Raw genomic sequence first — 25,254 nt, 5'->3', positions numbered from 1 at the left:
CGGGAAATCCCCTCATACAATCAAAAAAATAGTTGTAACTTCAACCGACTGAAACAATTTGCATAATCAATTCTCGGAAAAATGATCTTCAACAAGCCATTCTTCTCTACCATGTGAAGGACGCCGATGAGCCGCGTCACAATTAGGGGTGAGCAAATCCGGTTCATATCGAATTCATAACCGAATTCAAATTCAATTCGGTAATTTGAAATCGGGTATTTGGTAATTTGGTACAAATTCGGTACATACTGAATTCACCGAATTCTAATATGGTATGAAATAGGTAATGAGATTATGAATTTGGTAATAACCGATTTCGCATTCAAATTCGGTAATTGAAATAGAGTACCGCATTATCGTATTCGAATACCAAATTGGTATATAAAATTATATAATATATAGATAAATGCTATTTATTATTAGTTTATACTACTAATATATTATTATATTATACAGGTAAATGCTATTAATAATAATTAGTATATGGTATTATCATCATATCATGTACTTATAATAATAATAATATATAATAATGTACAATATATTATTTTAGTATTTGTTAATAGTTATATGACTATAATAATACAAATATATAGTAATACATAACAATATATGATAACTATAATACTTATTATTTTTTACTTGAGTAACATGACTAGAATTAGATAATAATTAATACATATATGTATAATACTAAATATTAAACAATAAACATAATTAGTAATTAGAATTTAGATATTGGTAATTTGATACATCATTCATGTTTGAATATTTGAATACGTAATCTGTAATTTGCAAATATTAGTGCGCTCTAAATTTACATTACATATTTAACATAAAAATTCATATTATCATTGACTAATCTTAAGATTTTAAGTATAGATAAGACAACTAAACAGTGTAAGTGAATGCATATGAATTGTAAATCAATTTATTAGTGTATTGACTTTCACAATAACATATGTAAGTAAATAAGTTTTATTTTGATTTGAAATAAATTATAAGCTTGTAACTAATATAACTTATCATTAATCATTGTAATTTGTAAGTTTGTAACTAATATTACTTATTATTAATCATTGTAAATTATAAATTCATATATTATCACTAATCATTGTACAGTCTAAGGTTTATTCTAATTTAAATTAATCACTTTTTATGTGTTCCTTAAATCATAGACTAAGGATTCTAGGTATAAGTGATCAAATAAGTTAAAATTCATATTATCTATTTACTAATCTTAAAACTTTAAGTATAGACAAGACAACTAAGCAGTATAAGTGAATGCATGTGAATTGCAAATCAATGTATTAGTGTATTGACTTTCACAATAACATATGTAAGTAAATAATTTATATTATGATTTGAAATAAATTATAAATTTGTAACTAATATAACTTATCACTAATTATTGTAATTTGTAAGTTTGTAACTAATATTACTTATTATTAATCATTGTAAATTATAAATTCATTGTAACTACTAACTAATATTACTTATTATTAATCATTGTAAATTATAAATTCATAAATTATCACTAATCATTGCACAGTCTAAGGTTTATTCCAGTTTAAATTAATCACTTTTTATGTGTTCCTTAAAAAAAATAATAAATAAAAGATATTAGGGATACAGTTGATATTATATATGCATCAGGGGAGGAAAATGAAATTATCCATTTTCAGAAACAGGCGCCTTAGGGTAAAGCCCTTCGCTATCACCACTGAACCCACCCTGGTCGTCACTTTTGTCTAAGCTTCCACCACCGTTACACCCAGCACCTCCCTCCCGACAGCTCCACCGCAAGAAAACGTAATCGGCCTCTCTGAAATCATCAATAGGACTCCACTTGAGGTAAAGCTTAAATTTTTTCCGTTTTCTTTAATATGCCTGTATATATATGTCACCGGTGCTTCGAAATATTAATTCTTTTTGCAAGCTTTCAGTCGATATACTTGTTATTGAGCTCTGCAATCGGAAAATCATTATGTTGAATTATAATTTTGTCTACTACTAGGTTATCTTGTTGCATTTTCACTGGATTTTGAAAATATACTGCTTGATTTCGTCGGCATTATGAACAATATACTGGAAATCTTGACCTTGACACAATTGAGATGCATATCATCCTTATATGGTAGAGATTTTACTTCACTTTTGTGTGGTTCATATGGAGCAGACTCGGAAGGTGTTCTATCAAATGTTTGATTAATCTTTTCTTTTCTAAGATGAATTTGGTCTAACCGAATTCATTACCGTTTTCGAATTTAAAATCGGTTGCGGAATGAATTCGGTTATGGCCAATTCGAAATTGAAAACAGTACATTGTTAGGAAGATAATACCGTTCTCGAAAGCTTTGACAACATCCTCCCCAACTGCTGCCCAATTCTTTTTAAAAAATTTCACTGTGTAACCATCTGGGTTCGGAACTTTTCCTTCCTTCATACAGAACACAATTTGCTTGATTTATTCATATGAGTAAACAAGGACTAAGGTGGGGAAACTTCTTTTTGTTTTCAAGCCAGAAAGGCTACAATCAAAATAATTATGTGTTTAAATGTTTGTAAATTTTTGTATTTAATTTTGTTTTACTCCGCAAGGAAGGCAAAAACTACAATTCAATGCTGAGCATGCTCCATCTCGAAAGGGTACATATTATGTGCATAATACTATGGATTTTTCTATTTGTGATGCTAATTACATTGTTAGGAAGATAATACTTGAGATTTAGTTAGTATTTAAGTTTGTCTTATGTGAGTTCTATTTTTGGCCGATATGTCACTCTTATTTTAAAGCCAATGTATTATGCTTGTGATATGTATGTTTCATTCGGATGCTTATTTCCGTATTTTGGTTGATAGCCTTGAAGCAAAGCAAACCACTACATGGATTTCTTGTAGAAGACTTTTATTCAAAGAAAGTCTAGGATCTATGAGTTCTTGTTATGTATGCATGTTTTTTATTTAGTTAAAGCACTCATATTAATACAATGGAGACTTTAAGTTCCTCTTGAGATGCTGTTTAAAGGATCATATTCCCTTATTAGCATCAAATACCAGAAATTCTTAACTTCTTAAATTCAATGAGTGCCACAGTGCACTTGTCTAGATTGGAAGTAGTTTAGTTTCCTTTTGTTCTCAATGATTCCGTTGAACCTGTCTCCTTCTTCTATAGTATAAGAATAACAGTATAGGAATGATAATTTATTAGGTCTATCCCCTTTCTCTATAGTACAAGAGTAGTTATAAAATGTTGCCATCAAATCACCAAAAAAAGTTAAACATTGGGACTAAAATAACATTTTGTTTGCATAAATATTGACAATTAAGGGTAAAGTATGTATCAAATGTAGTTTGATGGTGCGTGTTGCAATTACAGTAAAGCGAAACGCATAAAGTCGCCAACGTTTCTTCTTTTATCTTTCATTCTCTCCCTCCAAGCCCCTCGTCCTGTTACTTTCCCTCCGTTGCCGTCTTCAGCTCTTCCTTCGCCGCCGTAGCCGCATCGTTCCTCCCACCGCTACGCTACTCTCTGGCTCCTTAACACGGTTGGTTTTGTAAGTTTCCAATTTTCTTTCTTTTTTTTTTGTTTTCTAGACTTTTGTCTGCCTTAAAAATTATCCAGTAGTAGTTATGATTCATTGCATTGTTGGTATATATCGAAATTGAACAGATAAGCACTTTTGAGTTCCATACCTTGGTTCATTGAAAGGGGATTGTTCAAACTTGGGGGGACAAAGACTTTTAACATACCTCAGTCTTCAATTATTTTGCAGCTTCTATGTTAAATTAGTTCTCTGGTTTTGCACATGGACATGAACATTGCTTTAATTATCCTACTGCTATAATAGTTTGCACATGGACATGGTTTCTCAACATGACGACAATTAAGATCTTCCATGTTCTATTAATTTTAAAAATGAGAGTTATAGGGAATTTGTCAATATTTTTTACACAACAAATTGGGCATTGGGCACAGCCAGAAAATTTCTAGTATATAAGTATATAGCGACGTGGTTGGGGTTTTGGCAGGATTTCCTAATTCTTAGTCCTGAATCATAATCTACTGTCTGTCTACTGTCTCTCACACACGCAAGACCTACGAAGAAGAAGGGGCAAGACCTACGAAGAAGAAGAAGAAGAAGAAGAAAGTAAAAGGGAGTTGGGAAGATGAGAGGAGTTCAATTGTCATTGAACAAGACCCAGAAGCTTAGACTGGAAACAGCACTTGAGAAGTTGGAATCCCTTTCCTCCACCACCAGCAACAATTCCAATGCCTCCGTCATAGTCGCCGACACCATTCCCATCAATTACGAAGACGGCGTTCTCAAGTAAATATTGGTCACACAAAATTTTCTCTTTTTTGGCATTTTGTCTTATATTTTTCCGTCATTTCATAACAATTGAGAGAAAATCTCAAATGGGTGGCGAACTCTAATCCTCTTGATTTATTGGGCGAAGAGGGCATGGGACGTCGGAGATGGATGGCCGGGTGGTGGCAACCATCTGCGGAGTGGTTGAGCGCGTGAATAAGCTTGTCTATGTTCGTGCTCTCAGGGCAAGGTACCCCCAACTGTAGAAAAATTGTACCTTTTGTAGCGCTGATAATGTTTGAAAATACATTGCTCTCAATTCTATCTACCCTATTTTTTAGGTACAAGCCTGAGATAGGTGATATTATTGTTGGCCGAGTTATCGAGGTGAATGTTAACCACATCTTTGTTGAATTCTCTCCTGTATTTCTGTCCCATTCCTTTGAAACCTTGCCTTTATTCGAAATTACACTGCTAAATTCATTAATACTGCTTACGTTGTATAGAACCAATTTGATACTTATTATTGTTGCCTTTTTGTAATGAAAAATTTTGGGAGCCAATTAGTTGCTTTCTGATTATTGAGGGATAATGTTCATGTAAAGTTTGTTAAACATGAGGCGCGTCTGATCCATATCTTGTACTCCTATATTTTTGTTTTTGGCGAATTCATTTTTCTTTATTCCGCTTTTGGTGGGTGGTTCTTTATCTGCAAGTGTATCTTTGAAGGTGGCTCCTAAGCGTTGGAGATTGGAGATCAATTTCAGCCAAGACGCAGTATTGATGCTTTCTTCAATGAACTTGCCTGATGGCATCCAGGTATCTGCAAGTTCCTTTTTAAATGCATTTACTATATAATGTCTCTCATTTTATAATGTCTATACACACTGTCAATTCCAGACTATGCTGAAACAGTTAATTACTTGAGCTTCACATCTTACAAGAATAACTTCACCACCATTTTTTTTCGGTTTTTTGGTTGGTTGGTTTTTGGGGAGGGGGGTGGGGGCACTGGTTGAGCACATTATTGTTCCTGGGAACTCCCATTTGTTGTCCGTGAAGATATAAAAGGAATATGGTTTTTGAACCGGACTGAGTGTGAGTTCCATTTGATTTCATCCAAAAGTTTTCCTTACTTCATCTCATTATTTTCTTCTCCAGAGGCGCCGAACTGCTCTCGATGAACTCAACATGCGCAGTATATTTGAAGAGAATGACATTGTTTGTGTAAGCCCACCAATTGTACACCTTTTTTGCTGCTGCCCTGGTATCAGAATTTGCTGTTATAAGGCTATAGGATTTCCTTTTTGATATGTCTTATGGTGATCTAGGACTGCAAACACCACCCCTCCCCCCTCCCAAAGAAAAGCAATCAACTTGAATGTCCTGTTCTTTTCTTCAATTTCATCACAATTATCTTCTGCATGTGAATCTTTTGACATTTGGAAATTAATCTCTTGTATGTTGATCATATCCAGTAATCAATAAATTTTGAGGAACTTGGATCTTGAGAATTTAATACTTCAAATGCCTAACATAGATCATTTAGCAAAGATTGTGCTGTTTCAGGCTGAAGTCCGTGGTTTCCAGCATGATGGAAGTCTGTACCTACAAGCAAGAAGTCAGAAGTATAGAAAGGTGTATTCGTGATCTTGGGCTTCAGGATTAATGTGTTTTTGTGCTGGTTATCGAAAAAACCAAAGAGGAGATGTTTCGGGTCTCAAGGAGTTGGGCTTGGGGTTTATTAATGCTGTTGCTACCTCCATGTCCAATTCCTATTACCTGCGCCTCAAATCCCTATCCTTTTTTAGCCTCTTGATCTAGATCAGTGCATCTACTATACTTTCCTGAGCAATCTAATACTTTTATTACTTTCAGCTTACTCATTTTGTTTGTTTGTTATTTTGTTTCCTTCTGTTCTTTGCAACAGCTTGATAGAGGTCAATTACTGAGAATCTCCCCTTATTTGGTGAAGAGGCGTAAACAACATTTCCACCACCTAGACCAGTATGGAGTTGACTTGATACTTGGCTGTAATGGATTCATATGGGTTGGTGAACATGTTGAAGCCAAAGATGACATGGTAGTGGATCAAATGATCAAATCCGAGCAAGAAAATGCCAGTTTAAGTGGTTCAGTCAGTTCCCGTGAACAAGAACAAAGTCACACATCAGTAGAGATTAGGCAACATATATGTAGAATAGCGAATGCAGTCAGAGTACTATCCACTCTAGGTTTCATGGTTACTGTGGAATTGATAACTGAGTTAGTTGATTTGAGCATCTCGCATAATCTTGATATACATGAGATGCTTGGGGCAGAATTTTACGTCATTGTTGCTGAGAAAGAAGCTGAACGTCGAAGCCTGGCAACTAAAAAGAGATGAAATCCTGACCCTGTAGTTTAATATTAGTGTCTGATTTATAAATGCCTATAACTGGTGGCAAAAGCCATCTCTCCAAAGAGAGAGAGATAGAGAAAAGAGATTCAGTTTGTTGCAGTCATCTTTGCTTATAACTAAATTTAAATGTGTTCTCTGTTGAGATATTTTTGAACCATTGACAGATTTGTTAGCGTCAAATTACTAAGGCAATGAAGACTAGTTTCTTTGATAACATAAGAAGCGTCATATTTGTGCATGCATGTATTTGTGGGTTGTGTTTGCTGTCTACAGACTCTGCATTCTTAAGAGATTGTCGATGGATGGTGCCTCTGTGAGAAATAGTTTGCTGTCTGCAGACTTTGCGATGCCCTCTACGCATCTAGCCCATTGTTTATTGTACAATGGTCCAGAGGTCACTGATGTTTCTGGCAACTGGCAACATACCATTCATTAACAAGCTCCAACCTCAACAACTGATCTTGTGTAATTTGTTGTCCAGCATCAGTCAACAAACCATTATAGCAACCAATGGTGTTTATATCAAATTTGTTAGTATTAACCAAGTTAGGCACCTCAACTACTTCAAAAGCATCAACAGCTTCATCACTTGTTATTGCATATCCTCCACAGCACTTTTCCTATAAATCTTGCTGGCAACATTGGATTTTCTTGCAGTTATATACCATTTAGTAGCAAGCCTTCATTCAATGGGTCCACATACGTAATTAGTCATCCATCAGTCCACAAATCACCATAGCAACCAATTGTGTTTTCCTCAATGTTGTGTTTCATGAGATACAACTGAGATGCCCTCTGCAACACATTCCCTACAAGTCTTGGCTGCAATCTTACTAGTAATTAGTTGTCCGTCTCCTGGTTGTACTCTTGCGTGTTTCTTGATGAGGTAAATCAATTCTTGATCCGTGATTCTGTAGTAACATATGGCTTACTCCTATTAGTTGTATGAAATATTACATCGATATATCAATAGAAGTTTAGTTGATGAAGAAGATCAAAGAATAAGGATAATGAAGGAGTAATGGATCTGTCAAGAAGATTCAATAAGGAGATTAATAAGTAATGGCTAAAAGATCAGTATTGAATGGTATAAGCTTAATGAAAAGAGCATCAGGACTCTTATGAAGGACAGCTGAAAGCAAAGTAATAATGGCTAGAAACTAAACGATAAAAGAGTAAAAATTGGCTAGAAGATTAACTATGGATGAAAACTAAAGAATGAAAGTTACAATAACAGTTGGAAGATGATACCAGTCAATCATTTCTTGATCTTATTTAGGTTAAAAGGTGTTTGAGGCTAAAACGAGGAATATGTAGTTTGAGTACAAATTTTGCAAACGTACTTTGAATTAAGATGATAATAGAATGCATGTTTCAATTGTCCGTGGGACTTAGGGTATATATAGTTTAAGTTCCTAATTAGTTGGATAAGAAGCTGTTACCACTCGATTTCTTGTTTTCCGGATTTGCGCAGATTCGGAACATTGATTGATATTGCTAGGCTTTATGCACGTCCTCTATGAACGGAGCCACATGCAAGCAGGTGGGCTCACTTAAATTTGGAAAATTAGTTCTTTGACTTAGAAAATTTAGTAAATTTTAAATTTGTATCTTATTTGACCCCACTAAATTATATCAAATTCTCTTTCCTATATACATTGACCCAAACAATTGAAAATTCATAATTCTTACCATCACAATAATTTTGAATTTATTTCAAATTATTTATGGAAGTTAGTTCAAAAATAAATTTATCCAAAGTTTCCAACTTTCTTGATTGGAGTGAGAAAATCAATTCTTCAAACCAATTTTTTCTAACTTCAAAGTCATCAAAAACATGAATTATTCAAGTGGATGGCAAATTTTTTATTTATAATACGAAATTAAGTTATTATGATTTTTATTTATAACGGGGTAAAGATAAATTTCTTAAAAGAAACCCGTCGAAGATCAAGTTGATGGTAATTCCCAAATTATTTTTAAAAATTCAAGAGGTTCAATTACTTACATTGAAAAAGATGTGTTTAACAAAATTGATAATGAATTGATTTTGCAACATTTTAAAAAAATGAGTAATCGTAGGGTACAATTATAACCTGTCTATAATGTAGTAGTTTTTTTTTTTGAAATAAATTTTATGGTACTAAAATTTGACCCCACTTACTGTGGGGTCTTAGCTCCGGTCCTGTCTATAAAATAGTCCTAGCCCCAAAAGAATGGAAAAAAAAAGAAAAAAAAGAGTAGTACTATTTCATTAGAATATGGCTTTAAGAGCACAAGATAAGCACATTAACATAAACGGAGTATACAAGTGTGACATTACGATGCATAAACTTTACCTAATGCTTTTTTAGACAAATTAGCACTAGATCTACCTTTTATCTTGTGTATGTTGTTAGCACACACAATTTGAGTAACCAATTATCGTGCATAAACAACTATCAAATATGAGCCAGTTAATTAAATATCCGAAGCTCAAGCTAGGTCGAAATGGATTAGGATGTTTCCTTTGCTCTTTAATAATTGAGATGCCACAGTTCATTTTAGGAGCAAAATCTTACCATATAATATGTAGAACATAAAAAATTTCACCAAAAAATTATACGAGATAAATTTCATATAACCATTGTGGGAGGCAATTTACATAGATACAAGTATGTATGGGAGAAGAGAAATAAATCAACAATATAATATTAATAATATCATAAGAACAATGCTCTCAATCCTTCACTCTTTTCAATTGATTCAATAATAAGACTCTCTATTTGTAAATAAACCGCTTGACTAAGTAAACAAATCTTACAGCCAAAAGAAATTTTCTACTAAAAAACTAAATTCTAAATAATAAAAAGGGCTAAAAACAAAAAAACCACCCATGGTTAAGCGAATATATAGAAAAGCTTCCCGTGATTTTAAAATATACAATCTGACACCTCGTGATTTGAATTAAATTGAGAATGTGATGGAAATCATCAAAACTAATGTGAGTGGACTAAATGACAAAAATAGCTTAATATATAAGGATAAAATGCAGAAAAATTTCCTGTGATTAAGCCAACTTACAAGAAAATTCCATGTGGTTTCAAAAATATAATATTCATCCCTTTTACACTTAAAACAGTTGTTCTGGTTTGGTTAATGTCTGTATATAGGATAACACTATGATCACAAAAAAACCCACAGTCATCCATTGTACACATAATGTGCAACATCTCTTTTGATGGCTTTTTCAATCGCGACAATTTTTACTTTTACTTTTTCTGAACACTCACAAATCTTGTAATGGTATCATAGGGTTTAGTTCTACTATCCACTCGAAAATTTGAGAAAGATATAAGCAACTATTTTGTAAAATTTTCCTTCACTTTGTACAAAGAAAGAGTATTGAAATTCCTACTTTAACTTCTTAAAAAAGATCCTTTAAGATAATATTATAATAGCAAAAACCCAATTTTCAAACTTTTACCATACCCCAAAAGTAGTGTGCATAAGACTGGTGGTTGATTTCTCTCAAAAAGTTTTACTTTCTTTTCAATATATTTTCTGAAGTTTCGGATTAAATCTAACTTGTATGTTTCAAAACTACAGAGTGCTTTCCTATAGATTGAGTTAATCACAGGGAGCTTTTCTGTAAGTGGAAGAATAGGTATATTAAATAAATATTAATTATAAAAAACGGTTTTCAGGTACCACTAGTTGCAAAACAAAGCGTGTATGCTCCGGACATGTTAGTCTTGACAATTTTCATCACGTTTTCAATTTAGTTCAAATCATAAGGTGTCGGATTATATGTTTTGAAACCATGGAAAGATTTCTTGTATATTTGCATAATTACAGGTGACTTTTTTGTTTTTAACCCAAAAAGATATCAACATTCAACAACAACCAACACTAATCAACACCCAACAGCAAACAACTAACAACTCATTCCAACATCATTTTCATCCCCATACCTTTAAATGTGCCTATTGAGTCCTTCAAGTTACTAATCTATCCTTGAATCCTCTCTCTCCCCAACCAAAAATAAATTACATTTTCCTTCCCCTAAGGTCTAAATATTGGCAATTTGGCTAACAATGTTAACCATAAAATTATATGAGTCAATTAAGTAGTAAGTAGATTTTTATTAAGTTTAAAAAACCTAATTGACATTTTGAATTTAGTAGATTAGAAAAAATATGACGGAATTAAACTTTTTTATATGTAGGTTTTAATGTTTAAACTAAAAATGGTAAAATCAATACATAATTGTCATTCATTCTTCCCTTACGAAAAGTTTTTAGTTTTTTCTAAACCCTCCCATCCTTTTCCACATTCTTTCCACCCTTACGAATAATGGTTCGAGCAGTTTGTTCTAAACCCTCCCACCCGTTTCCACATTCTTTCCACCCTTACGAAAAATGGTTCGAACCCTAAACTTGACAGCGAGGAGATATAAAAACTTTTTACTTCTTAACTTTGGATTGCATACTCCTGGTATTTATTTTCGTTTGTCTTGTATTACAGCGTAAATGCTTATACTAGTGGTAATTAGGCTATAATGATCAGAACTTGCATAATCTAAAACTATTTTTTAAGCCTTTTTTTTTTATAAATGAGAGGTTTTGAACCCAAGATCTCTTACTTACAATCTTTTTCACTTTACCACTCAATCCAACTCTCCCCTTTAATCTAAAACTTGATTAAACGTGTGTAAACGACACAAAAACTCCATGAGCTTACCTTTGATTACAATACTAAAGATACAAGGCAAAGCAGAAATAAAAATGAGATTTAACTTTTTTAAGTATTATTTTTTTAAAAAGGAGGGGTAGGATTTAAGAAGTTGAAAAGGAGGAGGATTTGAACTCAAAATTTCTATGTTCTAATATCTTAATTTTAGCCACTTGAAAACAATATTTTACCTTTTTAATTAGAAAAACAAGATAGAATTCACCATGAGTAAAGTGTAAAAGTGAAGTGTTTTAACTCCAAGGTTTTTTATTTTCTTTATTTTATTATTTTTTGACATGATACAAGTTTATTTATTAACAAGCATTTGTTATTTTGCTTGAAATACCTGCAGAAAACAAATAACTTATGTTTAATTTTCACTACAAATTCTTATGAGATTTATATTATAAAATAATCGAGGCAAAACGGATGTGTAATCTAGATTACTGTTTTCACCTAAGAAAAAAAACATGAAAAAGTAATGTAAAGTTTCATCCATATACGTAAAGGAGATATCAGTCAATGCGTCCCATTTAATGAAATAATATTCATTACGTTGCCTAAATAATTTTACTAAAATTTAAAAATCTTTACTCAATCCTAATCCATCCATTCGACAAAGATTAAAACCTTGCCAAGTGAAAGTACAATGAAAATCAGATTATGTACGCAAATAGGAACCGTGTGTACACAAATGCCAAAATTGTGTGAATATACCTTTATTACAGCGAAAAAGAAACAAGCCAAAAACAAGATTGTAAACGATATATTCTTTTTTCTATCTCAACAATTCTAGTAATTACCAAGATTGATTTAGCTATCCAAATTTTCAATTTCAGCATTTTATGTTTTATTGTCGACTATAAAAATGTATCAAGAGCAACCACAATCAAGAATATTAGAAAAATGACTCTCTGTTTTATTTTCAGTGTAAATGAGAGGTTTCGAACCTTCACACGTGCCACCTGATCATCCCTCGCCCCGGTGACTCTCTCTTGTTGAGCGTAAAATATGTTTCAATAGAATTCAATATCTAGACGACTACTTAAAAAATTATTATTTATTATACTTATGCAAAGAGCATTTCCATCTTGCTCTTCTTTCAGCACGGATGAAAAAAGGCAATGGATCATATGCATAATTCTCACACTTTATTTTTGTGCGAAAAGCTTGATTAGGCATTTTGGATTCAAATTTCCTGCACCCTCCTAACTTCTTAATTAATCCCACCCCTTTCCTGCTGGAAAAAAAAATAAAAAAAATAAAAGTATCTTCCTTGGTTTCATTAGCTGAAACCTTCGAAACAACTTAATCTTAAAAACGATAAATTTAGTAACATATACTATTCTGGAGTATGGACAGCCCTCAAACATATAAGAATCAAGGCATTAACATTTGAGAAATTTAAAACTCACCCAAATAACATTTTATTGAATTCTAAATGACCCAATCATCAAGATGCCTAGAAATTGAACATTGAGGAAAAAGAAAATAAAAAGATTGCCTACTTCTATGTTATTTTATTTTGGCCTTTCCGCTCTTTGCTATTTCCTATAATATAGTGATGTATACTCTATAACAAGACATAAAGAAATAAATAACTAGTAGAATAATGCTGATTCTTATTGTATTTTAGTTAGTTTTTTTTTTTTTTTTCAGTTAGGGGTATCCGGACCTACACCCGACTAGTCCCCTAACCCTGAGGAGAGCGGGCCCCACCGATCCTCAGAAAGATACCCCAGGCTGACCAGCTTCGGAATCGAAACCAGGCTGCCCAGTTAGGGGTTATTGTATTTTAAGTTAGTTTAGTTCCAACAAGTTGTAGTCGTACTGTTGTCGGCTCCAATGGTGGCTAAACTATTTGCGTAGTTTCACTTTGTTCCCAAACCTCAATTTTGCCTATTGAGTCCTTCAACTTACTATTCTGTCCATAAATACCCCCCTTTAAAAACTTGATTTTGGAAAAAATAAATTGCACTTGCCTTCCCTAAGGTCTATATATTAGCCAGTTTCATTAACAATTTTTTTTAAAATAATTTTTCTAGCAAAAAAGGAATGGGATTTAAGAAGCGGAAGATAGGGAAGGGGAATTAGTACTTGAGAGAAATGTTTGGATAGCAAATTTTTTCAAAAAAATTTTTCGCTTGCATCATAAACACATTTTCCAGTTTATCTTTTCATATTCCCAACCACCTTTTTATCTCACATACATCACATCACAAAAAGTGTTACAGTAATTATTCCAAATAATTATTTGAAATAATTCTCTATCCAACCTCTAAACCTTAGAGGTTGAACAGTTTTATTAACAATGTTATCAATATAAAAATATGAGTGCTTAAAAAAGTAATTAGATTTTGTTGAGCATTTAAGATTAGAAACCTAAATGACGTTCTGAATTTTGAACTAATATATGAGATAAAAAAAACATAGAAGAAAAAAAAATAGATGGACCATTTTTTCATGAATATAATTGCTAATCTTTGTTCAACATCATTCTTATCTATTTGCAAAACCTATAAAAAAAATTATGGTATTCATCCATTATTTTCCTTTGAAAGTTTTTCTTTTACTCATTTGGATCATAAACTCATCTCATTTATTTGGTTTGCTTCCATTACAATCTAAATAGTAATTATAGTTAGAATATTATGATAACAACTAGTAAAATCTAAAACTTAGTACTCTTTTTTTTTTTTTTTTAAACTTGATTCGTCATCAAAACCTAAGTACTTTAATTGATCCTTAATATGAGAACTTGATTGTTTAACAAAAAGACACAGAGAAACAGAAGCACAAATGATTTACTTGAGAACTTCAAAGCAATATCGAATATCCATGGCAAAACGTAAATATAAACATAATAATTTAACTTTTTTGAATCAGAACAAAGATAAATTAGAATTCTCCATGGGTAAAAGTGGAAAAGTACTTTAAAGCAATTCCAATTTATTAAAAAACATTTGTTACCTTTGCTTCAAACACTCCCTCAAAACAAATAACTAATCTACGATTTGCAGAAGTGTAAAAGGAGAAACGATTCATTGCAACCCCACAATTTGATGAAAAGTATTTGTTACTTTGTCTAAAAATTTAAAATCTATACTAAATCCCAGATCCATCCAAACAAAGATTTTCATGGATACATTTGTCATTTATCTTAGAGGACAAAAGAGGTTTTCACTTGCCACCTTGCCCAGGAGTACAATCAAAATCAGCTTCTGTACACATGTACATATGGAACATATGTACATAGGGCCAAGAGTGCGGTAATTGACCTTTACTACAAAAAAAAAACGACACAAGACAAAGCAGAGTGGTGAAGGAGATTCAACTTTTTCCTATCTCGACAATTCTAGTAATTGCCAAGAGTCTTTCCATGCATTAAGCAGCTCAATACGACTTCACAGCTTAAAACATTCATTGCTCAAAAAGGCTTCAGAGCTAAGTTCATTAGCTTCCTATCATTCTATCAATCTTCCTACAGCCAGACAAGTAGGTTCTATCCATGTAATTTACAGAGAAGCCATGTTAAGTGAAACCAAGATCAAAATAAGACCGAGCCCTCCGATGCTTTTGCCGTCTATGTTTCCTTCCCCAGCCAAATGAGCAACTCTGCAGAAAGCTCTGCTCACTTTGACAAGGATTCTGTTTTGAAAGCGAGCACGCCTTTCTGCTGATTGCATTGAGAGGGAACCTTTTAGAGTGCCTCCTCCCTTTAGCACATCCAACTCTCCCGACTTTCTTCCTGACTTTGACATTCTCATGAGCTGTTCTTGCAGCAGCTCTTAGCTTTTTAATGGGCCGAAGATTCTCAGTCGCGTCCTGCCACCCCCTTGCCTTTCTAGATTGTCCCTCACTTGTCAGTAGAGGATCACCTATTAACTTGTTTTTCTGGTCAATGGTCATATGACAATGATCTTCAACCTTGATTCCTGTGGACTTGAATGTCATGGCTTCCAATTTTTCAAGCACTTTGGGAGCAAGATCACTGCAATTGCCAACAGGTGCATCAGCCAGATGATCTTCCGATTCATTTTCTGCAGAACCTGCCACAGTACAAGCAATCCCAGCAAACCAACCTAGGCAGTCAACAGAAACCTCTAATAGTTGACTCATGCTAGTGTTGAGACTTTGTTTTTTGCCAGAAAACATAATCGAAAGAATAACCTCTGCTGCAATCCTGTCAAGTTCCTTGACTGTACCTTCATGATTCTCGCTTTGATTGTCCTCGGACTCTTCTCTAGGTGGAGAATGCTCCTTGTTGTCTGGACTGATAGGTGCCTGCAAATCTGTCCCTACTGCAGTTGTTTCAGTCAGTACCTGGGAATGCTTTTGATCCGTGTTGGAGAACCGCAAGTCCATACAAGTTTTCAACTGGGACATTTCTTTTCCACAATCGTTAGCTGGACAAGTTTCATCATCTTTTGGAGATTTTTCTAAATCGTGTGAAGAATCACAAGACATATGGCTAGCAGGGAGATCAACCATTTCACCATTCTGGATGTCGTTTTCCTCAGATAAATTTGAATTGGAATCAATTGCAGTAAATGCACAAAATTGGCTTCTGGAAATTGGAGGATCTAACAAATGTGGACATCCACCTATCTGATCTTCAGAATCTGGCTTAACTCTTGGTCCATTCAATGGCCCTACAGAATTTTCACACTTTTTTTCTCCAACCATACTCCTGTCCTTATCCTGAGAATCTTCTATTTCAGGCACTGAGTTACAAGGCATGGTATTCAGATCCATATCCACTGGAATTTGGTGAACTGGGTCCTCAACAAAACCAGCAAGGTATTCAGCAGTGGGTTGATTATTACTGGTGCAGCTCATATGGGAGGTAATGCATCCCAGATTTGAAGAGAGTACTGCATTTCCATTTGAATACTTCTCTTTAATCACAGAGCTTCCACTAGATGATCTGGAAGTTTTACTGGAGAATTGTATAGAACTGAAGCATGGCAGTGCTTGAATTGCTATAGGAACCTCAGTGTATGATGCTTTCCAGGAAGAATTTGAAGCTGATGCTCCTGTATTGGTTTGATCAGAGAACTGCACAAGTTGGGATGCGGTGGTTACACATGAGCTTAACATTCTCAGCTCATTGATATTGAAGTCTTGCTCTTTTTTGGTTGATTTTGAACCCAAAATTGTTTTATCATTGCATGGCAGGGTCAACTTTCCAGCGGATTGAACTGGAAGCCCAGAATTTGCTTCAATACTCGCTGCAAATTTAGATAATGATAAGGTAGTTCGTTAAAACCATATGTGAATTAATTTATTAAATTTAGATAACAAGAGGGGTTTCATTAAAGATGGAGATATAAACATGGGTAGCATTAATTTACTCTTTTCAGACAATAAAAAAAGGAAATAGAAATATGAATATAGACACTAAGGGAAGAACCTTTTCCTTCCAGAACATCAGAAGCAATACTCATCAAGTCAGGGGTTTTTGATCTTGGCTTTCCAGATAAATCTGGATCCTGTTGCTTGATTCCTGTGCTGCTCATGTTAGAGTCAACTAAACTGCTGGAAATTGTAACTGGTTCATCAGAAGGTAGAGGAGCATTCAAATCAAGCAAACAACTTGTATTGCTGCAACTTGAATTAAAATCGGAAGAAGCTCCTTTTCTGAGTATTAAATTACTCTTAGGCGAAGAGTCTACAAATCTTACAGATGGATCAAGCTGAACTGGAGAGACTTCAGAAGATTTTTCCTTCTCTAGCTCTTCGCCTCCATCACTATCCATATATTCCTCAGGTGGAAGTTCCAGATTTAACATTCTCTTCCCATATTTGTTCCTTCCACATGATGAGACTTCAAGTTCTTTCAAATGGTTTTCTTCTAGATAAACATCAGAACCAGCGTGGATGCTCTTCTTTGAAACAAAATTTGAGGGCCTTTGAAAGTTTTCCACTCCATGTACAGACGGCTTATCATCTCTTGGGTTTGATAAAAGCCATCCTGGAAGCTGTAAAGCCTTCTTAGAAGTATCACACAGCATTCCAGATACAAAAGAATTTGACGAGGAAGTTTGCATCCGTAGATGATCTTTACTTAGTTCCATCATTTTTATTTCATCCATCAACTCCCTTTGCCTCCCATACAAGCGATGTAGTTCACGAACCTGGAAAAGAAACACAAGTAATTATTTGCTCTATTTCAAAGGCCGCCAACAAAATTTTCCCGTTTCAAAGGCCATAGACAAACTTTTCGAATAAAATAGCCACAGTTCCAGAAGACTCCAATAAAAGAAGGTACAGGAACTCCAGATCCTATGCCATTTATATAAGGCATAACTTTAACGACACAAAATCTCATTTGAACAACCACAACAACTCAGCCAGCAATAAATGAAATCATTATCAAAAACTAAAGAAAATAGAACACAGACAAGTTCCAGGATCCAATAACCTAAATTATGATAATTAAAACAGTGTCTACAGAACCATAGTCCAATGCAGTGCATTTAAAATCAATTTTTGAATGTCTTTTACCTGATACATGAATAATGATTCATGCTTTAGCATTGTCTGCCTTAATATTTCTTTGTTATAAGCTAAATACTGATCAGTCATTGGTTGCTGAGACAAAATATTGTAGTCTCTGCCACTTCTACAGAAGAAACCATTGTTGAATTGTTGCCATAAGCTCCCACTAGCATCAACATTTTGCTCTCTAGTATAATAATACCCAGAAAGATAGCTTGTACACTGCATCTTTGCTCCACTTCCTATGGACAATTCAAGAAGGAAACAGTCAGTTTCGACCGATGATACGTAATCAAGATATCAGAACTAATAAAGTTTCAACCGCTGCTGGTGACAAAATGAAAGATAGTTTACTTATTTAGTGAAGAACTCTATGATACATTTAAACTCAATTTTTATGTAAACAGAAATTCCACAGGCTTGGAATGAAGCTCAGCATTCCGCAAAAGAGACATAATCATCTAAATTTACTCAACCAAGATATTCAAAATCAATTCGAATAAATAAGTTTGCATCGCAACAACAAAGATTTTAACCAATTTGACTATGTTGTCTATTTTTTGACATCTTTCCTTGCGTAGTACCAGCTAGTTGAACTGATCCCAGAGTACATAATGCGCTGACTGAGGGAGATGAAACTCAGTAGATTTTTCAGATTCAATTAGAAGTTAGCCAAGTCAAACTATAGTGCAACAAGTTCAATTATCTATACCAGCTCAATCATTTTCCTGTCTCAACAAACAAATTCCATAATCAACGATGACAAGATGTATAGGCATTTGAAGTCTAGAACTCACATACAAAGACAAATAAACAAAAGCATATGGCAATCTTCAGTATCAAACATCAACTATAACCAAGATCTTTAGGATATACAAGTGAAGAAAAAACAAATAAATAGTGCACCGTCACAGTGCACATCAGATTAATAATGGCGGTGGGTGGAGGGAGAATGCAAAGAACATTTGAAACTCACAGAAAGTAATAATATAATTACTTAATATCCCAGGAATTAAACCAAAAGCAGGAAAAAAATATGTAGGGATCAGGAGTTGTGAGGAAACAAAAATCAAATCCCTTGAAGTGTAATGGTTAACAAAGAAGTTAGTAAATTGGCCCTTTGAGAAAAAAAAAATCATTTCAAATTTGAAACTGCAGATCTTTTGACATAAAAAATTTGAAACTGCAATTGTGCGCCTAAAAACCTTAGAGATTTCATCTACCCATGTGTAAATTCATTAATATTGCCATCATCTACAAATTAACCGTAGAGCATCATTGACACTCCAAAATTCAAGACAAAATCATGGAAAAAGTGAAGTGGAGAGTATATACAGGACAAATTTGGCATATCAAAGCCAACATCTTTCTGCAAATCACAGGTATGCATTCATACATCACATACTCATAAATTCATGCATACCAATTCAGATATCCATACAAATACACAACTGAAAAATCATAGAAATTCATGAAAAGCAGAGCATCCCAGATAAGAAAGCAACAAAGTAATCAAAACCCATTATCATTTTCTTGCAACATTCAGGAAAGTATGAAACTTTACCTTAAATTACAGCCTAAAAACCTCTTCTTTCAAGAACCCTTTTGAAATATCAACCCATTAATCCAACCCCAATTCATATCTCCTATCCCACTTTTCAACTGCTGAGAGCAACCATCAGCAAAAGCAAAGAAATAAGCAGAGCCCATTAACTATTATCACAGCCCAGAAAACAAGATAAAGTTTACAGAAGAAAAAAAGCTCAAATTTGTATACTATCTATCTATTTCTGCTTTTCCTCTTTTTTCTGAGCACTTGAATGCTGAAAATGGGATATGGCAGACTTGTAAGAAAAGTTAAGAAAAAAGAGGGATTTTGATTGTCATGTAGTACTAATGGGCACAGCTATAGGCTCAACAACTGTGAGAAAATATTTGGAGTTTTTGGATCTGACGGGTCCCACTCTTTACAAAGATGATGGAGAGAGAGAGAGAAAAGGAGAGAGAAGGAAAAAAGAATAACTTACATTAGAAGAGACATAGGATTTGTCAACACATGCGGGTCCTATACTCTTCTTCCCCTGATTCATAGCATATCTCATTTTGGATTTTTTTGATGTGTTGTTGGAAAATTTGTGCGTCATTTACTCATTAGATTCTCTCTCCAACCGGTCCACTGTGTATATACACTTGTCCTTGACATACCGTATTTTTTAGCACTGGAAGTGTACCATTCTCCATAAAGGGGTAAATGCCCCCGCAGATCAACTGGTTTCGTAGTCCCTCTTTAGGGGCAGGTCACTGGTTGGATCCTCGAAAGAGCTAATGCGCTATGAACCTTGGGGCGGGGCTCTCACATCCGTAGAGGATTAGTCGGGCACAATGGTTCCGGACACCTCTGTGTCGATCAAAAAAAAAAAAAAATCCATAAAGGGATAAATACTGAATTCGGCAACGTGTCAATCCACATGGATACGTACTTTTAACTTCCATTCCTTCGTGAATTGTATTTGGTTCGTACTTTTTTTAAAAAAAAATATTTGTTACATTAACAATGTACCTTCGCATGTACACTGATAAGTCCAACCTCAGTGGCCACCAGGGAAGGATAAGTCCTCCTTGAGCTGTAAGTGAGGGTTTAAATCTCACCTGTAATAAAAAAAAAATTTCAAAGATATTGCCATAGTACCCTCTTGGTTAAGTAAAAAAAAAAATGTACATTGATAAGTCTAAATGTATATTATGTTATCTCAAATTTTATTCTAAATTTTGCTTATATAATAATGTATTCAAATCTGTTAATATATGCACTGTCAGTGTAAAAATATTAATCTAATTTTTTTTAACGGTTCAAATTTGAGAAATTATCATCGATGGTAGTATCTTGACTTACTTCTAGAAATTGATAAAGGAATATTGTGGATGAATAAATTTTATAAGACGAATAATTGGTGGAGACACCACTAACAAATTTTGTGCTTAGTCTATCTGGGATTGAATATCTCTTTTTTTGTAAAGATTAGATTGAATGATAAGATAAGAGAAATTATAAGTAGGAGATTTAGAGTTCAAGACCTTGCTCTTGTTAAAAAATTTTAATTGAAAAAGAATATCTCTTTTTTCGGCCTATAACTACAATTGAATAGCTCCTTTATTGAAATTTTTTGGTCAGTCTAGCTATCTCAAGAAAAAATAAATTGAAAAAAAAATCTTCTATGAAAATAATAACACAAATTGCTTAGAACCAATTTGAATTGCTATTTTCTGGAGTTTTAAAGAAAAATGCACTGTAATGATTTGATATATGTGAGGTAAAAAAAATATTGAAAAATATGTTCACAAAAAATGTAAAAAATTTTTGGAGAAAAATTGCAATGCTTTACATTTTTCAATCTACCGCGAATGAATTAGTTGATATTTCAATAATTTTCTCATTGGATATACCGGATGCATTCTTTGAGTTTGGTCATTCAAATCATTACGTGCCCTCTGAAGTATTGAAAACATCATCAATATATGAGTAATTCTTCCAAGAAATATTATTGATTAAAAGAAAAGAGTTATTAAATAGGACAAATAGAGGGAATATCACTCTAGTCGGCAGTTACCTTTGCTGTATTTGGATTTATTTTTTGTCTCATTTTGAATTTCTTGCCAAAGCTAAAATTGATGCTCATATGTGCATAGGGCTGTAAACGAATCGAGCCGGCTCGAGTCAAACTCGAGCTCAGAATATTAAGCCCGGCTCGCGATCTTGAGTATATATATATATATATATATATATATATATATATATATTTATTTATTTAATAATAAAATTACGTATATTATATATATATATTTTTATTTTTTTATTTTCATAGTAAAATTACGTATATATCCTTAATATTTTATTATTTATTAAGAAAAAAATATTATTTTATTTATTTTTTTAAAAAAAAATAATTATTTTTTTTATTTTTTTCGAGCTCGAGCTCGGCTCGACTTGATTCGAGTCGAGCTCGAGCTTGAAAATTGCTGGCTCGTTGAGCTCGAGCTTGGTAAAATTTAGTTGAGGCTCGGCTCGATTAGTTCAAAGTTCGACTCGACTCGACTCGTTTGCAACCCTATGTGTGCACGAATCTTTCTTGTTTACATAGCAAAATAGCATGCGTAGACCCTTTTTAACGTTTTACACACCACTCAACTGAAAGACTTTTTCCTCAAAAGCACTTGTGAAAAGGGTGTGTAAGAATTTAAAAGGTATATGTGAATAGCATTTGGCATTGTTTTCGTCAATAAAGCAGTTCAACAAGAATGAGAAGGTTAAAGCAATTTAAAGTGCAAAAAGTTCCAAACCTGAAGTTTGAGGGCCAATGTTGGAATCAACCAAAAGTTTAAGGATGAAAAGCGAAACAAATTAAAGAGAACATGATGCTCGCGTCTTGTTTCCATCTACTTCTGTAAACACCTTTTACTATTCAAACTAATTGGGACAAATTAGAAAGTTCAGGACAGAAAATATCTAAAATTGAAGTTGATGGTACAATCTGATAATCGATATGAAATTTACCAATACAAAGCGGAATTATTCCATAATGAATGAAGCAATTATTGAGTAACTACAAAATATAGGACAACAGTTACTTTGAACACTTTCTTTATAGTGTAGTAACAAGATTAACACTATTAGAGTCAACAATTCTATTCTGCTTATAAGCAAGATTAGAATAGAAAAAACATAAAAATCAAATCAACCATTGTATTCAGCTTCCCTTTTTTGCATTGTTGAAGATGCTGATACTATTGTACTCAGCTCATAAACAAGACTTGCTGCAAATATTAAGAAAAAATGAGAGGAAATTCCACATACCTTAAAGTTGTCCTTCCCTCTAATAACATGGTCTAGGTATTGGACACTAGAGGGGCAAAATGTAAAAGCATTTTTTTTTTTCAAAAATATAAAAGTTTTAGGTTGCAAATAACAATGGTCATGTTTTTGGTGCTTATTCACTGCATATCTCAAGCGAATACTTGTTTGGTAAGGGATTTTCTATCAAAAAAATCTTTATATTTTCTGTGAACGCGTTTTCTAATCATCTTTTTACCTCACAAATATCAAATCGCTACAGTACATTTTCTACAAAAAAACTCCAGAAAATTGCAATCCAAACTTGAGAAAATTACACTAGTTGCACCAGAATTGTGGATTACCAAGAAAATTGACGAACAATGCATGTTTGTGCATATGTATCATCTTTTACAGAACAAATCTTTGATGCAAAAAGAGATAACATTTTGCAAAAATTTGCATTTTTCCTTCTCCCATTAAGTTAGGTTTGGATTAGCTTAATTAATTTTCTACTTCAACACATTTGGTTACTTATGTGTTGTAATTGTATATATTTTTTAAATCTGTCATGATATATACCTTTTCAATGTATATAGTTTGCTGTACTTGACTGTCTTTAAAGAACATAAGTTGATAACCCCAAATACCAAATATTCTGATACAAAATTCCAAAATTCATTGAGACCAAACACGAAGAAATAAATGTTTTGTAGGTTACTTTCTCATATATTCCAGTCGTCAAGAGGGATTTTTTGAGGGAATTCATTGATGTTAATGCTGAGCTTGAAGACAAAAGTCCAAAATTTTGACCAATTTTTGACTACCAATGAACAAGTTCAAATTTACTTTTGGTTAGGTGATTTTCAGAGGAAGATAGGACTGGCTTGTCAAATTCAATTGCAATATATAATTGGTTCAATTATTAGGGTCTAACCATAAAGGAGTATTTATTTGGCATGTTGCTGTTAGCCGTTAAGTTAGGCATGATTAGTTCATTATTGTAATGAACATTTATCCACACATTACCAACCTTTCCTCTTTAAAATTAGCATGAGAGAGTCAAATTCAGGTTCGCGTTATTTATTTCATTTCTTAATTGCAACGACCAATGTTGCACTTAACATAGGGTTTTTTGATTATGGATTTCTCTAACGGACGCCTAATGGACACCTGTTAATACACTAAATTCCATCCAATTTATTATATATATATATATATATACTAATAATTATTACTTTCTCTTGTATTCATTTATTTTACCTAATAAATCTTACATTTTTAAAAATCTAATATGTGAAATACATCTTAATGAATAGACCCGTTGTTTATTCTTATTATTCTGGCATACATTAGGGTTTTAGTACATTTCATTTTCGTATCACTTCCAAATTTTTCAGTTGTGTCAATGCAGTCAATTATCAATAATTTTTTTCTAAATTTTTGTCCTCAGTCTCTTGAAACCCATTTATTTCAAAATTCTTAGAAATGGAAAAAGAATAGACTGCAAACTTTGGCAAATTTCAATGTCAGTTCACTTTCAAAATTTTTCAATTGTGTCAATGCAGTCAATTATCAATATTTTTTTCTAAATTTATGTCCTCAATCTCTTGAAACCCATTTATTTGAAAAGTCTTAGAAAGGGAAAAAGAATAGACTGCAAACTAATTCTTGCCTTCGCTTTCAAACAAGGTTACATTAGTGTGTTAGGGTAAAGGTAGTAGGATTACCAAATGTGCAACCTCGCAAATCATTTTGAAGGAATAATTTTTTTTTCGTGAGATGATATCTGCTGGGATCATTTTATCCATTTCTGTCAATCTAAGCTGCAAGCCTATACATGTGTGATATAAACCCTTCTCGAGGTCTTGGTCAAAACGTATTTTAAGGTGTTCGAAGGATGAAAGCAACAGCATAAACCCCGAATGGGTTTTCCTTTTGGGATCATTTCAGAACTGTTCTAAAGTTTTTGAGGATTCTACAATATGATTAAGCACCACTGGAATTTTTAAATTTTCATTTGACTTCCCAATTTTAATTCTTTTAATGTATTTAGCACATTTTAAACCACACTTTTTTTGTATAAATCACAGATATTCGCATCCGTTTTACGGTTTGCGACTAATTATCTTCGAACAAAGTCAAGTCCTCTATGGGGGAGAAACTCTTCCAACATTATTCTTTCCATTCCTATGGGTTTTGTACCCGAGATTTCATGATTAAAGTATGCGAACTCTCCTAACATTTTAGATCTCGTTGATCTCTTGAATGTTAAACTTATTAATATGTATTTAAAGAGGGAGAAGATAATTTCATAGCACAAATTGACCTCTCGTTGTCCCACTGGTTATTTTAGTATGAAATTTTATGTTAGCAAAAGATTAGAGACTAAGGAAAATAGTCAGTGGTTGAAAGTTTAATGCCAAAAAAAAAAAATGTAGCAGCAACCATATGCATTTTATTGTCCTTGCAACGACTACTATTGTCGGAATTGAATT

At 33.2% G+C, this 25,254-nt stretch overlaps 2 protein-coding genes across 9 annotated transcripts; one reads left to right on the top strand and one right to left on the bottom strand.

The window, feature by feature from the left end:
• Positions 1 to 1,705: 1,705 nt before the first annotated feature.
• On the top strand, positions 1,706 to 6,928 carry LOC113768827 (exosome complex component RRP4 homolog). Of its 6 annotated transcripts, none has more exons than XM_027313332.1 (9): positions 1,706 to 1,854; positions 3,481 to 3,557; positions 4,121 to 4,331; positions 4,462 to 4,563; positions 4,655 to 4,700; positions 5,043 to 5,132; positions 5,475 to 5,540; positions 5,883 to 5,951; positions 6,244 to 6,928. In XM_027313332.1, the coding sequence occupies exons 3-9, from the start codon at positions 4,171 to 4,173 to the stop codon at positions 6,697 to 6,699; spliced, it is 990 nt and encodes a 329-aa protein (XP_027169133.1). In that variant the 5' UTR covers positions 1,706 to 1,854; positions 3,481 to 3,557; positions 4,121 to 4,170; the 3' UTR covers positions 6,700 to 6,928. The 6 variants fall into 6 exon arrangements, with proteins under 6 accessions (XP_027169133.1, XP_027169132.1, XP_027169130.1 ...); XM_027313331.1 differs by having other exon boundaries at positions 3,442 to 3,557; positions 4,098 to 4,331; XM_027313329.1 differs by having other exon boundaries at positions 3,380 to 3,557.
• Positions 6,929 to 14,560: 7,632 nt separating this feature from the next.
• Positions 14,561 to 19,794, bottom strand: LOC113768318. 3 transcript variants are annotated; one of them, XM_027312618.1, is made up of 4 exons: positions 19,493 to 19,794; positions 17,935 to 18,170; positions 16,841 to 17,564; positions 14,561 to 16,658 (listed from the first exon to the last, which is right to left on the bottom strand). In XM_027312618.1, exons 2-4 carry the CDS (start codon positions 18,154 to 18,156, stop codon positions 14,959 to 14,961), a joined length of 2,646 nt encoding a protein of 881 aa, XP_027168419.1. In that variant the 5' UTR covers positions 18,157 to 18,170; positions 19,493 to 19,794; the 3' UTR covers positions 14,561 to 14,958. The 3 variants fall into 3 exon arrangements, with proteins under 3 accessions (XP_027168419.1, XP_027168420.1, XP_027168421.1); XM_027312619.1 differs by having other exon boundaries at positions 17,935 to 18,166; XM_027312620.1 differs by having other exon boundaries at positions 17,935 to 18,156.
• Positions 19,795 to 25,254: the final 5,460 nt, after the last annotated feature.

This window comes from Coffea eugenioides, chromosome 4, assembly GCF_003713205.1.
Source record: "Coffea eugenioides isolate CCC68of chromosome 4, Ceug_1.0, whole genome shotgun sequence".
In the NCBI taxonomy this organism is placed as follows: Eukaryota; Viridiplantae; Streptophyta; class Magnoliopsida; order Gentianales; family Rubiaceae; genus Coffea; species Coffea eugenioides.
Note: the sequence above shows the minus strand (reverse complement) of the source record. Positions and strands in the feature narration are given on the sequence as shown.

Excerpts from the sequence above, each read along its gene's own strand:
- LOC113768827 (XM_027313333.1), top strand. The coding sequence starts at position 4,171 with ATGAGAGGAGTTCAATTGTCATTGAACAAGACCCAGAAGCTTAGACTG. Across the intron at positions 4,564-4,654 it reads GTTCGTGCTCTCAGGGCAAG|GTACAAGCCTGAGATAGGTG; the intron begins GTACCCCCAACT and ends CCTATTTTTTAG. Across the intron at positions 4,701-5,042 it reads TTGTTGGCCGAGTTATCGAG|GTGGCTCCTAAGCGTTGGAG; the intron begins GTGAATGTTAAC and ends GTATCTTTGAAG.
- LOC113768318 (XM_027312618.1), bottom strand. The coding sequence starts at position 18,156 with ATGCAGTGTACAAGCTATCTTTCTGGGTATTATTATACTAGAGAGCAA. Across the intron at positions 17,565-17,934 it reads AATCATTATTCATGTATCAG|GTTCGTGAACTACATCGCTT; the intron begins GTAAAAGACATT and ends TTTCTTTTCCAG. Across the intron at positions 16,659-16,840 it reads TGATGTTCTGGAAGGAAAAG|CGAGTATTGAAGCAAATTCT; the intron begins GTTCTTCCCTTA and ends CTAAATTTGCAG.